The sequence below is a fragment of the Lolium rigidum genome, chromosome 3 (assembly GCF_022539505.1).
Source record: "Lolium rigidum isolate FL_2022 chromosome 3, APGP_CSIRO_Lrig_0.1, whole genome shotgun sequence".
In the NCBI taxonomy this organism is placed as follows: Eukaryota; Viridiplantae; Streptophyta; class Magnoliopsida; order Poales; family Poaceae; genus Lolium; species Lolium rigidum.
This window is the reverse complement of record NC_061510.1, coordinates 92,965,172-92,982,726: the sequence shown is the minus strand read 5'-3', so window position 1 is coordinate 92,982,726 and position 17,555 is coordinate 92,965,172. Positions and strand designations below refer to the sequence as shown.

Below are 17,555 nucleotides of genomic sequence, written 5' to 3'. Positions count from 1 at the left end.
GTACCCGTTGACAGATCGCGGCAATATATGTGGCAGCGATAGAGAAGTGTCAGCTCTGTGTAGTCGTCGTCTTCCCCGATTTGGTGTTGCTGGTTCAACCATGTCTTGCCGTATGAGAAGCGCCTTGAAAAATAGCGGCAGAAAATAAGTGAAGATTAGGAAATTGATTACATGTACCGTTCTTTTTCACATGAAGGCACAAAGAGAAAAGGAAAGAGGGTTTCGGCGGCGCCCATCGGCCGCCAACGCCTCTGGATTTGGCTAGCATGCTCGCCAAGGGTAACGACACCGTCACAAAGATGGACTCCAGATCGTGCCCTCAATGGCTCGCGTTCGACATCATGGATTGTCGTGACGCGGTGTGCTCGAACTCGCTGATCAACAGGTACGCCCAGCATGTGGAGATGAGCATGGTGTTGGAGGCGTTAGCGAGATGTGTTTCAATGTCAGGGGAGGAGGACCAGTCATCGGCTCCTGTCCCATCTTCGAACTTAGCATCATCGTAGGGACGGTTGAGACGGCATCGGCGGAGGAGGATCAGTCACCGGCACCCCCTTCTTGGAACTCAGCGGCAGCATAGGGACGGTTGGACTGCGGGGAACCGCTGAAGCGGCACGAAGAAAACAGAACGGCGGCGTGACAGAAGCTGTGGCAGACCGCAAGCGTATTGACGTGGATCATGGTTCATGGGAAGGGGGATTCGAGTCTGCACGGCCACAGGTGGCGTCTGTTTTTTTTTTGTCTATAAGATGTGTGTGTGTGCACGGCAATGAGGGCGATCCGGCGAGACCAAGCCTGCAAGCACAGAAGCACGTCCACAAGCAATCCAACATGCCTCACCCTTGGAGGAGTTTGTACTGGACTTTCTACATGTAAGCATGTAGACCGAGGATCGACCGATCGGTCCCCCATTGTTGTTTCACAGAGCGTGCGGCAGGGGAGCAATTGCACCGCCTCTAAGATAAACGAGGACAAGGCATCGTCCTCAAGAGGAAAGGGAAATCCAGGTCCATTTTTAGTCTGTGAATAATGAGAGTAACCTTGCTTTACTCTCTCTGTTGGATCACTATCACTAAATTTGATCATCTACAACTTCAAAGGGATAAGAGCATCTCCAACCGCGTCCCCTAAACAGCGCCGGATTGAGCGTTTGGGGGACGTGTTTTGTTACGAATAGGAGAACACGTGACAACCATCGACGATGGTGGCAAAGAGGTGAAGTGTCAACACGGATAGTTTGCCGAATAATAAAGGAGCTAAGGTTTCTGCCAGAATTTTCGTCCAACAATTTTTTGGACCGTTTTATCCTCCCACCAAAACGCATAATACTGCACCTGCCACCCTGGTACCGGTTCAGTTTATAATGTTTCCTCTTGCGCCTCCCGCTCAGGTCCCAGGCCACCCCGATGACCCGCGCGCAGATGCCACCAATAAGACAAAGAAAAAACGATTAGAACTTTCTCTTTATCCCGATCCGGAGAAGAGGAACGCCTCGGCCCGTTCGTTGACTCACAAGCGGGGTCAATTCAATGGGCCAGTCTAGAATCAGCGAAAACGTATGCAATTTCGTTCTCGCGAAGTGCCTCCTCTAGATACGGTTGGATTATGGGTGTTCAATAGTCCCACCTCGCTCAATTGTACCTTACAGCCCCGGTTTATATACCTAAAATTTCTAGAATCAACAAGCCACCTAAGAAAGCAGCAAACAGCAGGAATCATATGGAAGGAATTAGCTGGCAATCGTGAGATGAATAGGGAGCGGAGCTCTCCCAGTGGGGCGAAATAGGCAGCCGCCACGATGAACGGCCGGTAGGCCGCAAGTCTCTGCCGGTAGAGAGACAGAGAATAATGCGCCGCCTTCCAAATTCATATGGGAATAGAGGCCCGAGTCTGGTCAAAGAGAGGCGATCATGAGTAGTAACGGCAGCAGGCCTCTGTGTACCGAGAGATCACGACGGTCGTAAGGAGGGTGTTGTTGCTGCTAGCTAGCGAGGGCGGAGCAGTGAGAAGAGAGCGAGATGAGGAAGGGATCGGCTTGGCGGCGCTGGGAGGAAAATCCTGTCGCGTGCAGTGTGCCCTTGCGCCAGCGCTAGGGCAGATGGTTGACTTGGGCACATGGGAGGCCCAACTGCGGGGGAGGTGGGCTTTTTTCTTTGGCTTACCGTTTTTCTTTTTCCACTATACCGAATCACTACATCTGCAAGACTGCGCCTGCAATCGTTGCAGTTTACTGTCCGATGTGTGAACGGCCAACCTACATTCATGAATAGCTGCCTCTCGAGAAAAGCTAATATATATATATATAATTGCAAAAGGCCACTTCTAGATATGAGTTTAATTCTCCAGCCTACGACTGTTCCTGTCCAAGAGCTGGAGAGTCATGCCTACCATTCACCGATCATCTTGCGGCCACGAGAAGAAGACAACAGTGCACCCACGACGGTTTTAAAAATGATATCAGCACAACTATAATGTATCTCTCAGTTAACATGTGTCATCACAAATTTGGTCAACGACTTCTCTCGCGATCGTGTCAAATAGCAATGTCATTGGTAGTTAAGACATATGAGCCAAATAAAAAATATCACAGAGGCATATTTATCAATAGTTTAGACTAAGATCCATAAATTATAGCTTATACATAACATGTTTGAACGAACTTTAAATATTTCTTGGTAAATTTTTTGTTATGCTAAAAATATTAATAATCATTTTAATAACTACATTTAGGACCTTCAATTTTAATTTTACCCTGGCCCCCCAAAATTTCATGACTTGCCCTAGGAGGATCCGAGTGGAGAGTTGGAGGAGCGAGAGGGGCGAGCCAAGAGAGGGAGAGAGAGCATCCTGGCACCACATGTCAGGTTAAGAGGTGGACAATGTTGATGGCTACATGCTATTTGGATTCGATTGACGCGCGGAGCACGCTAAAATATGTTTGAAATGATGTTATATGATTTTCACTAATACACGGTACAATAGACATGTTAATTAAATGCTCCATTTTGTTTTGAATTCGATCACCATACACATACAACATATGAAATAATAACAAATTAAATTAGGTGACACCGTAGCAACGCACGGGTTTTGCCCTAGTCTATACCTACTAATAAAGGAAGGAAGGTTTCTCCCCAAAATTTTCGTCCGTTTTTTTATTACCCCTACTTTTGTGTGGAAATTACGGCAGCTGCCACCGCAAAACTGAAAAAACGATCGCTGGATTCCTCCGTCGCTCGCCTGCCTGGGCCTGGCCCAATTTTGGGAGCACGAACCCTACGTCTGGATCGCTCCAATAAATCCGCACGGACGCAACGCCTCCTCTAGCCGCCATCGTCCGCGACTTCCTGTCCTCGGTTCCTCACCACCGTCGCCCGCGACCTTTCGTGCTCGATTCGTCGCCGCCGTCGACGAGTTTGTCGTCCAGGAGAACAATTCTATCAGGTTGATGATGCAGGGCTGGGCGCGCTGGGCAAGGAGATGCGGACTTGTGAGTACCGATCAATTCCATGGTGCTAACTGACGTTGAGGACGAAGGGCTTCGAGCCTTCGATGGCAGGGTGAGAAAAACCAAAACGTGATTATGAACAAGACCAAAACGTGCGTCTGATTCTGTGGTGTTCTACATGATTTTTTTCGCCGCCCCAACCAAAATCGGCAGCGAGAGAGCAGCGCAAGCACGCCCACCCCTGCAACGATTCCCTGCGTAATCTGCCGCCGTTCCTGCTCGCCGGCGCTGGCTCCACGCCGCCGCCGTCCCGCTCGGGGGAGAGGTGGTCCAGGCGGCAGGGGAGTGTGAGCCGCATCACCCCCGATCTGGGGAATCTCGGTCTCCCGGCGCGGCGCGGCCCGGTCCTCCATGTCGAGCACGCCCAGCGCAGCCCCTTGCCCGGCACTTCCAGGAATGTTTTCGTTGTCTCCATCACCGCAACAGATGCGTTGGTGACTGAAGTTTAATTGGCTGGGTTCTTTCAGTACAACAACAGAAAAACATCACTCTGATGTTCGATTATTGGCTGGCTGATGATGCGCGGATTTACTTCTGCTTCATATTGAAAATTAGCTGTCATTAAACTAATTCGTGTTTTTTTTCAGATTTTAAGAGAGCTGGAAGATTAGATATGAGTGAGCCGGACGGAATTTGGGCTATTGTATGCCGAGATTTGAGAAGATAAAGAGAGATTGTGCTGGGCATTATGACAAGTTGTTGCTGTTTGACCGCATGCTTATTCTTGAGGCCTAGAGATTGAGCCAAGGTGTGAGATTCAATTTCTTGCTCGTGCTTGCTACACTGCATTAGAGATCAGAGAGGAGAGAGAGATTTATTTTGTTTGATTGTGTTTTCTGCATAGGAGAGAAGAGTGGACCCTGTTATTTTGTTGCGTGTAAAATTTTCAGTAAATGAGTGTATGTGTATCAAAACTGAAAATTTGAGACTCATAATATGTCAATACATTATATAATTTTTTTAAAAGCGTGTGGATTATTGTGTTACGTCAGTGAAATATATAGTGTCACTTAAAGAGTCCCCCCGTATCAATACAAACAGAATAGAATTTATGTTGAAGAACTATATGAGTGGATATATGCATAGACCTATTTCTGCCACTCATTATATATTGGAGGAGAAAAATGGGAAAATACCAAAGTAAGGCTAGGGTTACGGTCCTGAGCTACCTACATTATCGGGCAACATTGTATGGATGTTTTTAGTTAGTACTAAAATTTTGGAACCATTATCAAAATATTATGTGTGTACTAATTATAAAGTCGTTTGAATTCATATACTCAAAAATGGTGCCCACCATCTTACCGGTCTGCGGTATTACAAGTCGGTGTGGTGATCGACTTACACAATAATCTTATTAGGTATGATTATGTCGGCCATGAATAGGGAAAATCTAAACATCATTAACGATGGTGGAAAAGAGGAGAAGTGTCAATACGGATTATTAGATAGAGTGGGTTTCAGTATTTCTTTCTCCCGGTGCAACGCACGGGCACTTTTGCTAGTCTAATAATAAAGGAGCTAAGGTTTCTGCCAAAATTTTCGTCCAACTTTTTATTTGGACCGTTTTGCCCTCCCACCAAACCACATAATACTACACCTGCCACTACATACCGGTTCGGTCTTATTTTTCTTCCTTTCCACCAAGAGCCTCAAAATCCCTAGGCCCAACCCCTTTGAGAATAAACTCCCTTAGCTGCGACTGGATCCAGCGGGAGGAACAGAACCAAGAACTCGGATCGTCGATCGATCAAGACAAAGAACAAGACCCCAAAACATACACGATTCAGTTGCCTACATATAAGCCGCCGAGAAGAGGAAAATCGCAAAAAAATTGGAGCGGTGTTGCTGGATCTGGATCCGCGAGGAACCAGAGATGCTCACGAGTCACGACATCGCGCAAGGAATCCAGATCGAGTAGCCTCATGATCCCGCCCCGGCTCACCGTCCACAGCCTGATTGTCCCAGCCGCCGCAATCTTCAAGAGCAATGGGATTGGCTCCACGGCTCAACATAGCCATCGATCCTGAGGCAGAGCACGCCTCCGCAATCGAGGTGACGCGCATGTCGGACCCCTAAGGTCGCCCGAGGCCAGGGCCAACGCACGCATGTCGGACCCCTAAGGATACAACGTTGAGCTTCTCCAGGAGGCCGCGCCGGCAGCGGTTCGCCATGGACTGCGAGAAGAATCTCTAATCAAATCGGATCGGAGCGGAACGACTCCTCCCGATTTCACACCACCGGCGGATCTGGCCGAAGCCGCCGCGCCTCAAATCGAGAAGCGCCGCCCTCTGTAGCCACGCCTTCGACAACGTCGTGACAACTAGGCGGAGCAGTGCCGCGTTTGGCGGCTCCAGACCCAGGCGGCCGGACCCCTCCGCCATCCCTGTGGCTGCAGCGGCTGCATCCGTTTCATCCATGAAGAATTTCAAATACGGGCCAAAATCCAAAAGGTCAAAGGCCTTTAGATCTCTCAATTCAGACCAGGAGCCCAAGATTTACCCCACCAATTTATGCATCATGACAGCCTCTAATCGTGTCTCGATCAGCGAGTGTCCGCCTGCTGGGTGCGGCTAGATCTTTTTGCTCATGCCGCCAATGCGAAAAGATTACTGGTCTTCATCTACGAGATATCAGAGAAGCCAGTCAGTAGCAGTTCATAGGAACTTTGCATCATCGGTGTTACTGCTTGGGAAGATGAATCTGCTCCTCTTTGGTTCAGCTCAAGCATCAACAGTTGTTAGTCCGTTTTAATGTTAAGATGTATCACGCTCAGGTGCTGTTGTTGCTCGTGAATTAGGCACATGATGAGGGCTTGCAATAGGCGGAGTAGAGCCTGATGCGGGGCTGGAGGCGAGATGTCGCTTTTCCCTCTACAAGTTTTTTGACAGTGTCTTATCTCAGTTCAACTGAAAATAGGTATTTACCACTCAACTGCTAATTGTTGTTAGATCAATATTTTCACATCTTCTTTTGCACTTGCAATGATCCAGAAGTTTGATGGGATAATTCTTAGTGGCCACTCTGAATTATTTATTTCTTAGTCATTCGATTATGAATATTTATGTGTTCCATTGAATTGCTTGAGATTGCTGTATATGTCTCACAATAAAGTTGGAATGTACTTAGTGAGCAAATAAGATGACAAGAGATTGTGTTGGTGGAGCCGTGAGGCTATACAATGACATGGGGCGAATTTCTGAGAATCCTGCGCACCATTCCCTGGAGGAAGAGCGGAATCTAGACTGTGAATGACCATCAGAGGATGTTGCCTGATTCTTCAAGAAACGTTGGATCCATCAACCAAAAAAGCATGGAAGCTGGTTCGTTATTTCTTTTTATCCCTATCTTTGCAGATCCTTTTTAAGATGTCAACTGTTTTTCTGAAGATTTTGGCATTTCATTTTTTTCCTGAATAAGATGTCAGCATACAGGATTGTGTATATGCATGTTTGTTTTTATGTAGCTTTGCTTCACCAATTGGTCTGGGTATAAATGTTTCTTTGTGTTGCGAATCTTGAATATAATTTCTTTGAAGAAACATTGAATTTCCAATTTAAACACACCTTGCAATTTATCGAGATTGTTAATATATGTAAGTGGGGTATAAAAAGTGAGATTTGCAAAAACTTAACATCTGAAACACACCTCACAATTTATTGTTGTCATTGTTGGAAGAAAAATCCTTCATAATACATGGGTATACTTCAAATCTTGATCAAGTGCTTTCTAATGAATTGTTAAGAAATATCATTTGAATATTTGTGTTGTACCGAGACTGTATCAAACATTGTAGAGAGAGAGAGAGAGAGAGATTTGTCGCATTGATCGAAACATCGGTGAAAAACAAAGAACTACCCTGCCGCAAACCCACACCGACAACGATATCAATAATCGATGGAACTTTGTCTTCTATAGCAACACCTCTAGGCTTGACCATGGGCTACCATATCAGCACTAGGCTCCTTACGCCTGCCTCCAAACTAATCGAGGGTCACCTCCCAGGAATGCCAGTATGGATAGGAGAAGCACCCCACCGATTCCCCACGTGCGGCCTCTAGCTGTTCCCATCTAGGTCTTAGAAATATCAGCATTAGTGTGGGCAATGCGACATCGAGTGGCATGTCCAGGGATTCTTCTCTCCCGATGCAACGCACGGGCACTTTTGCTAGTTTTAAATAAAGGTACCATAAGCAGCTAGCCAAAACACTGATCTCCAAAATCATAGCATGTTGACCATCATGGATTACCAACATGACCCGTCGATGCCGTGACTGATGTAATCCCTCACATAACCATGCACGAGACTACTTGCTCTCACTTCACAGACACATGTTCAAAGATATATAGTGTATCGTCTTCATCTATGAGTCGTCCATGTCGCCAGACTTGGTATGTATACATGAATATGTCAATCTTCTACCCACGTGTCATCTTAATTATGACCTAGTCATTTTAAATACATGAACACTAGTTGTAAAATAATTGCACCATTATGGTGACACCTAAAAGCCGTTAAAGATAACTGCGAAAGATAACATACACACCGACATATTTTTCAGCCCTTGGGTTGGAATGGAGAACCCTTGCAACAAGGTTCGTCGACCAAAGTTACCATTGGTGATGGAAATAAGGCTAGCTTTTGAGATGATCCTTGGGCCGATGGCCTATGCCCCAAGTGCATTGCGCCTTCCATCTATGTTATCTCTAAGAGGAAAACTTGGAACGGTCTCAAAGTCAATCAACAATGATGCTTGGATCCTCCATCTTGACATATCTGCGGGCCTTTCGGTCCAAAACCTCCACGAATTTACCTTGATTTGGCAACATACCTCGCAAATCGCTCTCCAAGATGATGTGCTGAACTCTATTGTTTGGAAGCTCGCCACGAACGGGGCATACTTTTGCTCGTCGGCCTACAAGGCGCAATTCGTCGGAACCACCAACTCTTCCATGGTGATGGTCGTTTGGAAGGCTTAGGCGCCCCAAAAATCCAAGCTTTTCTCTTGGCTTATCATACAAAACCGGGTTTGGATAGCATACCATCTTGAGAGTCGCGGGTGGCATGATGGGAGGATTTTCCTCCTTTGCCGTTGGCATGACGAGTCAGCGGGCCATATTCTATTCAAATGCCGCCTCTCCGTTCGTATTTTGACTATGATTAGGGATTGGCTTCACATCCACGACTTTGACCTTGCCTCTTGGAGTGAGTTTGGTAGTGTGGAACGGTTGGTGGACTTCCATGGTTCTTGCTCATGGTGGAAGATGGAATGGCTATGGCATCTCTCCTCATGCTAGCCACTTAGGAGATTTAGGGGGTGTTTGTTTGGGCTTTTTTCAGCTTTCCAGTAGAAAAAGCCAGCGAATCGAAACAAACGGGTGGCTTTAGGAGGTGGCTTTGCCAAAGCCAAAGTACCCTACAGGCATATACCGAGAAGCACGTATTGAGGTGCTTCCCGCAGCTTTCACTTAACAACCGAAGCGTTTTCTAAACTTGTCCATTCCGTTTCGCACTATTTACGGCAGACTGCCACCGCTGAGCCGAATCGTTACCTTCACATCCTTTTTTTTCTCCATAGAGCGGCGTCCTCGCGTGCGGCCGGCCGCGCGCCGCCTACCACCATCCGCCGGCGTTGCAGCTTACCCAGCTCAGGCTTGCCTCGACTAACCTCGCGCTGGCCCCGATTCCTCTCTGGATCCCATCCGCTGCTTCCATGTTATCCGGAGACGGCCAGGGCACAAGTACGAGCGAGCAGCACGCTGTGGGAAATTAATCAATGGCTGAAACGAACTAGCAAAGCTAGCTAGCTACTGCAGCCTCTAAATTAATCCATGAATGTTGTTTTCTTAGTTATTTTACTTCTTGGATGAAACGAACTAGCAAAGCTAGCTAGCTACAACAACCTCTGAACACGAATCGAAAATCTGCCGTCTTTGCCTCTAAACACGTAACCGTAGGCCATTTGATTCACGTACAAATAAGGAACAGTATAAATATTTTATCAGCACAAAACATATTATCGAAATTCTGGGGTATTACAGACAATTCATCCGTTGACAGCTAGAAAGCAAGCCAAGTTGCCAAACAGTGAAACTTGAAACAGCAGCTTTCCTCACGCAGCGAACTTTTCTCGCACAAGCAACTTTCCCCATACTAGCCAATGCCACATGCCCAAACAAACAGGCCCTTAAAATGAGAGAAATGTAAGAACCTTCAGAAACGTGAGCACTATGCCAACCATCATTTTCGATAGAATCAAGTCGGAAGCTAGAACTTGGGTTATAGCCGGTGCGAAATATTTGGGTATTTTGATTGCGGGAGAGTAGGATTTTTCCTCGGTGTGGTTGTAACTCTAAAACTTGGTTCTATGACTTCTCCTTATTTAATGAATTAAGGCAAATCTTTTGCCTTTCTTCCAAAAAACCCACCACCCTACCGTGTAAAATTTGAAATATCACCACTTTACAAGGCTGCGATAAAATATGGCCATTCCACTGCGATTTTTTTACAGCGTTATTAAAACCAAATCTAGCATAGATCTGACAACGATCTGACTGGTAGGACGCACTAGTAAGTCTGATGTGGCACAAAACTTTGTGAACTTGCCGATATGGATAGGGACCCACTAGTCAGCCCAATTAAAAAAATCAAAAATCAAAACTTGAGAAGGAGGCTGTCTCCTTCCTCCTTCCCTGTACCACCCCATGGCCGAACCACCTGGTCTCCGCCTTTCTCGCGGACACGTGGGGCCCACATCCAACTAAGTAAATTGCATCAGTTTTTGCCACCTCAGCACTGACAAATGGGTCCACGCCGTGTCCTGGTGCCACGTTAGCCTCTATGGTGGGTCTCGCTGTCAGTGTGTGCATCAATTCGTTGTCAATTTAGTTTTAGTGTACATTACAAAAATTCGCAGTAGAGTGATCACATTTTGCCATGGTGCTGTGTAAAGTAACGGTTTTTCAGAATTTTCGCGGTAAAGTGGTGGTTTTATGCTAAGAACTCTACTAGCATTGGCATAATGTATCTGCTCGCTGCTGCAATTTTTGCCTGCTGGCCGGCATAAGGAAGAAAAGCTACAAATTAAAAAGCTTGAAATTCCGAGATGCACCGGTGGAGAAATCGGAAGGAAAGCAACTCTGGTATGCGGATGCGCATCGGCCCCTGTTTATTCTGACGGTAAGCCGTTGGATCCGTGGATCCGTGTGGATATGTTATCCGATCCGCTGCACAAATATAGAAGCGCATCACCCTATCCCGAAACGTAGTCGATCATTACCACTTCGATTCCCTATCGGTTCCGGTAACTTGGCGGCCGCGCTATGTCCCCGATCGAGCGGCCACCGTCCACGTATAATAAGACTTGTGCGCGCCCGCCACACCGCCACACGCCACGCCGCGCACTCTTCTCTTCGGTTTCACCAGCGTCGCCGATTCACGAACTGAGTCGCCGTCACCGGACGAACGGGAACAAAAGCAGACAAAGTCATGGCGCAGCCGTTGAAGATGCAGATCTTCGCGAAGATGCCGACGGGGGAAACCATGACCCTCGAGGTCGAGAACAGCAACACCATCGCCGACGTCAAGGCCAAGATCCAGGGCAAAGAAGGTACGTTCCATATACACCCATCTCCAATACGTCTCGCGTCGCATTTCCATGACCGGCCATGGAACTTTTGTTGAGGTCGAGAGGTTTACTCCTTCGTGACGCTTGTGTCATGGCCACAGGAATCCCACCGGACCAGCAGCGCCTCGTCTTCGCGGGGAAGCAGCTCGAGGACAGCCGCGCCCTGGCTGACTACTGCATCGAGGAGGAGTCCACGATTCACCTCCTGCTTCGCCTGCCCGGCGGCGGGCCCTATCCGTGGAAGTACGAGCCCAACAACAGAACCCTCGCAGAAAAGTACAACTCACTCAAGCTGATCTGCCGCAAGTACGCCCGCTATTCCTACACTATCTTGTTGCATCGGCCCTCTAGTACACACTTATAGTGTGCCACCTATTTATGCTTGAATTTTGTATAGGTCTGTAATATTCCAACTCTTTTTGGGCTCTTCTCTTGCAGGTGCTATGCCCGGTTACCTCTTGGAGCTACCAACTGTCGCAAGAAGAAGTGTGGTTATAGCAACGAGGTGATCCAGACTTACTTGTCCATGTCATATGCTCTTCGCCTTAGTTAGCTGGTGTGTTCATAATCTGATGCTTTCGTTTCTCCGAATCTCGCATTTGCAGCTGAGGCTAAAGAAGAGCTGCTACCTGAAGGGGAGGAGGCACTACTCATAGTCATGACAGAGCCATGGGAATCGGATAAAAGTTTAGTTATCTAGTTATATAGATGTCCGTAGTTGAGGATGTTGAACCTTGATTACTAACATGAATACTTCAAGTTGCGTTGATTGCATGGTTGATTCGGACCAGATATTTCTACTCCCTCCGTCTCCACCCCGTGTGGCTCGGTTCCAACCATGTTCTTGTAATGCCTTCGTGGTGGAATAGATAAATGCTTACACTAGCATGGGAGGATCATTTGAATCACATTGGAAGGGTCTCAAGTTGTGATCTCTCGGGATCAAATTCTCATTCCAGTTTTTCTAGTCATTCAATCACCATTCCCCCTTTTGATCAAGCCAATATTTAGCATGTCGCATCCCTCACAATGAGACCACCATATTACAGATGGTTTCGAACTCACCCGAGTCGAGAGAATTTCCGAAGACGGGTGAGGTAAACAGAATTCAGCATTCGTGCACTCGAGGTGCATGCCAGGCTCATTCAAAATCCTCAAAACTTGCCGTGCCAAAAGAGCCAGATTGAATATTTCAATGTATATGAATCCAAGTTCTCCTCTATAGCTGGGCAAGCTCATATGAAGCCAACTTGTGATGCCGGCATTGATTAGCTAGGTTACCATGGCCATGGCGTGACCGGGCGTCATGGTGCAGCAGCTCCGGTGGTGGTGGAGGCAGTTGGTGGTGATCTAACCGGTTGCAGGTTTGGGAGGCGTGGCTGACGGTGAAAACCGAGCCCGACTTCGGTCGTGGCAAACATGACGGCGTCTACCGATGAAAAGCGAGTGTTCTATCTATTTTCTCGAACTAATAGTAAGAAATAGCTTATATACATAAAAATAGTAATGATGCGCTTTGAAGATACAAATCTGGTACACTGCCAAATCTGGTACACTGCCAGTATTTTCCTGGCGGCATGGCTCGGGCATGGTACGCCACCCCTTCCATCGAACCTATAGTGACCCGGCCCATCCCAAAATATGGGTGGCGTGGCCCACTAAGGCTGCCAGTTTCTGCGCAGTCCACACCCAAAAAAATACCTCATTCGCTCTCTCTCTCTCTCTCTCTCTCACACTCACTCCCTCTCCCTCTCCCTCTCCCTCCCCCTCCCCCTCCCTCCCTCCCTCTCTCCCTCCCTCCCTCCCTCTCTCTCTCTCTCTCTCTCTCTCTCTCTCTCTCTCTCTCTCTCTCTCTCTCTCTCTCTCTCTCTCTCTCTCTCTCTCTCTCTCTCTCTCTCTCTCTCTCTCTCTCTCTCTCTCTCTCTCTCTTGTTGGAGGGTGTCTCCTTCCTCCTGCCCTGCACCGCCCCATGGCCGGACCACCTGGTCTCCTCTTTTCTTTTTTTGCTCCACCGCCGGCTAGTTTCTGCTTCCACCACAACCACCTCGACATTGCTGCCTCGCCCCAGTCTTTCTCCACCACGAGCGCGCGCGCAATCCGCTCCTACCTCACGTGTATGTGGCCACACATACATGCTCAATAGCCTCTATTGCCCCCCCCCCCTCCCTCCCTCCCTCCCTCCCTCCCTCCCTCCCTCCCTCTCTCTCTCTCTCTCTCTCTCTCTCTCTCGTTGGAGGGTGTCTCCTTCCTCCTACCCTGCACCGCCCCATGGCCGGACCACTTGGTCTCCCCTTTTCTTTTTTTTTGCTCCACCGCAGGCTAGTTTCTGCTTCCACCACGACCACCTCGACATTGCTTCCTCGCCCTAGTCTTTCTCCACCACGAGCGCACGCGCAATCCGCTCCTACCTCGCGTGTATGTGGCCACACATACATGCTCAATAGCCTCTGTTGCCTGCTCACGCTAGATAGATGGAATGGCCGGTGAACACGGACGAGGCATGGGGACGAGGCCACAGTCGTCAGCAATGTCGGCCGGAGGCTGGGAAGTAAACAGACAGTGGTGCCGATTGGCGCTACCTAGCGTAGATTCCTTTTGCGAGGCGAACATGGACAAGGAGGCGGAGCTTATGGAATCCTCAACTTCGTTTGGGGAGGCGTGGGGGTGGCAGCATCCCTCTCTAAAGTCGAGCAAAGCCACCGCTCCATGACACCTTTTCGTCTGCCTATGCTCGATCTTCGCTTCAGCTCGTCCAACATATATAGGCTGCCAATGAAACACGTCACCTTGTTCGTGCATCTTGTGCATGGGCGGCACTGGCCGGGCTCGGCAGCCGGGATTTGGTGCTCACGGGAGGAAGAAGAATGCTAAAGAATATGTGGGGCTGACACGTGGGACCCACATCCAGCTCGGTAAATTGCACAAGTTTTTGCACCTCAACGCTGACAAATGGGTCCGCACCGTCTCCCGGTGCCACCTCAACCTCTATGGTCGGACCCATTGTCAGTTTGTGTCACCTCAAATGGGCCCGTGTTGTCTCCCGGTAGAGTGGTCACATTTTATCACGGTCCTGTAAATTGATGGATTGTGAGAATTTTCGCCACGAAGAGGTGGTTTTACGCTAGTAAAAACTCCACCAGCAGTTGCATAATGTATTTGCCCGCTGCGGCAACTTTTGGCTGTTGGCCGGACTGAGGATGAAAAGGTGCAAACGGCTTGAAATTTGAAGAGATGTACCAAATATGGATTCAGAGTTCGTCCGTGTGTGTCATAATAATGCTTTTTGGCCATTCAAGAGAATAAAATAAAAACAATCTATGTGCTCTAATCTGCTGTGCACTCCAATCATCCGGCCGCGGTCATGCCTGCCCTAGATTGACCCTGGTTGATGTACGTCATGGCACTTAAACTCATTTTGTGTCCCTGTTGTATCCCGTCATCGTCGCTTGCGACACGAAGAGCAGAGGAGAGACGCCGCTTATCCTGAAAACACGCGCTGCCGCGGCGAGGTCCTGAAGCGATGCCGCTTGTACTCGACCGGCCTCGGTGGCTAGCACGTGAGCAAGCCGGAAGGAAAAACATGGGAGCGCATCGGATCGAATCCGATCGTTACTACCCTTTCGATTCTCCCTCGGTTCGGTACCTTGGCGGCCGCGCTACGTCCCGATCGAGTGGGCACCGTCCGCCTATAAGACCGTGGTGCGCACCCGCAACGGCGCCACGCCGCAAGCGCGCTCTTCTCTTCGATTTCACCACCGTCGCCGATTCACGAACGAGTCACCATCACCGGACAAAGGGAGCAAAACCAGACAAAGGCATGGCGCAGTCGTTGAAGATGCAGATCTTCGCGAAGATGCCGACGGGGGAAACCATGACCCTCGAGGTCGAGAACAGCGACACCATCGCCGACGTCAAGGCCAAGATCCACGGCAATGAAGGTACGTTCCATATACACCAATCTCCACTACGCCTCGCGTCGCATTTGCATGACCGGCCATGGAGTCTCTGTTGAGGTTGAGAGGTTTACTCCTTCGTGACGTATGTGTCGATCGTGGCCGCAGGCATCTCGCCGGACCAGCAGCGCCTCATCTTCGCCGGGAAGCAGCTTGACGACGACCGTGCCCTGGCCGACTACAGCATCCACAAGGAGTCCACGCTCCACCTCCTGCTTCGCCTCCCCGGCGGCGGGGCCTATCCGTGGTCATACGAGCCCAACCTCAGAAACCTCGCAGAGAAGTACAACTCACACAAGCTGATCTGCCGCAAGTACGGTATTCCTACACTAGCTTGTTGCATCGATCGGCCCTAATATACAGTTTTAGCATGCTATCATTTTGGGCTTGAATTTTGTATTGGGTGTGTAATATCCCAACTCTTTTTTCGCACTGCTCTTGCAGGTGCTATGCTCGGCTACCTCTCGGAGCTACCAACTGTCGCAAGAAGAAGTGTGGTTACAGCAACCAGGTGAGACTTTAATTGTCCATATATGCCATGCTCGTCGCCATTGATTCAGTAATCTTCTTTCATTCATGATCTCATGTTTACGTTTGTCTCAATCTGTCATTTACAGCTGAGGCTAAAGAAGAGCAGGTACCTGAGGGGGTGGTTCAGGCACTAAAACGGCATGCGTCAGTGAATTAACTTCTCCGTGCTCATAGAATCATGACAAAGTCATTTGAATTTGAAACTTTAGTTATCTGATTGTAGATGTTCTTGGGGATGTTGACTACTACTTGAACTTGTGTTGATTGCATTGGTTGATTCTACCTGAAATTTGTCTAAATCTAGGTTGTATCTATACACTAAATAGTGTCCATATACATCTAAATTTTGACAAATCAAAGACATCCATTTTTGTTTTTTAACAATTTGAACATGTTAAGTCAAAAACTTTGAATCAATGTTATAGTACTACTTGAAATCCAATGAATTGATTTCCACACGCCTCACTTCCATAAGAATAGTAAAACATCCACTCCGACCTCTTTATACATGAATACGCTATAAGATCATCGAGAAGATATAATGAGATATTCACACAAATATATGAAATGTGTTATTTAACATTTCATGAAAATATATGTGTTTCTAGTAATAGAAAAGGTGAATGGTTAGGAAAAAATGTTATTTCTCAGCCGGCTAATGCATCAACTGCTTCTAATGTGTGTCTCTGTCCTGCCGTATGACTCTTCTTCACACATGCACCCCTGGCTGGCCACTGCACCGCCCCACGCAACCGACGCCGACACTGCCATTGATCCCGCTCAGGCCTTGTTTGGCTCTAGAGTTTTAGTAGGGATTAGTGAGGATAATCTCCACCAAAATTCAAATTTCCACTTATTCTAAATGCATATTTGGTGCTAGAGTGTTGAGCGAGTTTAATCTCCACTTATCCCCACTTCTCCCAAAATCTTAGTGTATTTTTCTCAATCATTAATAGTCTACCCCTATCTAGAGTATTGTCTCCACTAATCCCCACGAACACTTTAGTAACAAACAAAGCCTCACGATTCCTGGCTGCTACTGAAATAATATGGAGGGTGAGGTAGAGGGGGTGAATAAATTTTACTTTTCCTTTCGAAAGTTTCAAACTGCAGGGATAAATAAACTGTATCTAACAACTAAATGAAACAACCTACATGATTCAATAAGATATTTCAAAGATGGTTATCACAAAGGTATAAATGAAAATGCTCAAATATAAGTAACCGAACATGCGGAGATGAAGATGTATCCGATGCTCACTTCCTTGGCTTCTCTTTGAGTCTTCTCGACGAAGTAGGAGCTCAATCACTGGTAGGCGTTAAGCTGACTTCTAAACCCTCACAAATGAACTTTCAGGATGCACAAATACACAACCCAAAAGCTTCGAGTCGACCTAGATCACCTCGGGTTTCCCAACAAACCCAAGAGCAACAACTAACTCGAATAACTTAAGGGGTATATCACTATTTGGGTTGGTAGGTTTTTGGATCTCGCTCTCCTCTACCGATTCGTCAAATGAACTTGAATATAGGTCGAGGAATTAGGAGATTTCATTGAGGTGCTCAACAATTTAGGAGTGAGAAATGGAGATGTCATCTTTTTTTAGCTTAGTCAAGAGTGTCCCTTCATATAAGAATGAGCGTCTTAAATAGGTCTACCAAAAAACTAGCCGCTTGGGAGAAGTCCTTACATGTCCAGATTCATTTAAGGTTGTATTTTAGACGGTTCAGAATATCCCGATATGAGTCGGAATGGATGACCACATAACCTTATGTCTACATCTGAGTCATTTCGGAGCCTTAATGGAAGTTTGTGAGAGTTTTGGGAAAAACCACCCGCTTTTGTGTGGCTCCCGGAACTGCACTAAGGAGCCCAAACTGCTGCCGCTACCACCCCAGCCAGCCTCCCCCTCCCTTTGCTGCCGGCGGAGGAGG

The 17,555-nt window shown here is 47.7% G+C and overlaps 1 protein-coding gene across 1 annotated transcript in view; it reads left to right on the top strand.

Annotated features, from left to right (window-relative positions):
- Positions 1–17,555, top strand: part of LOC124701948 (polyubiquitin-like) — a 157,941-nt gene that overhangs the window by 37,264 nt on the left and 103,122 nt on the right. The window contains exons 6-9 of the mRNA XM_047234051.1: positions 11,015–11,118; positions 11,238–11,361; positions 14,971–15,074; positions 15,198–15,325. Coding sequence (XP_047090007.1) covers positions 11,015–11,118; positions 11,238–11,361; positions 14,971–15,074; positions 15,198–15,325 — 460 coding nt within the window. The remainder of the gene's footprint in view (positions 1–11,014; positions 11,119–11,237; positions 11,362–14,970; positions 15,075–15,197; positions 15,326–17,555) is intronic.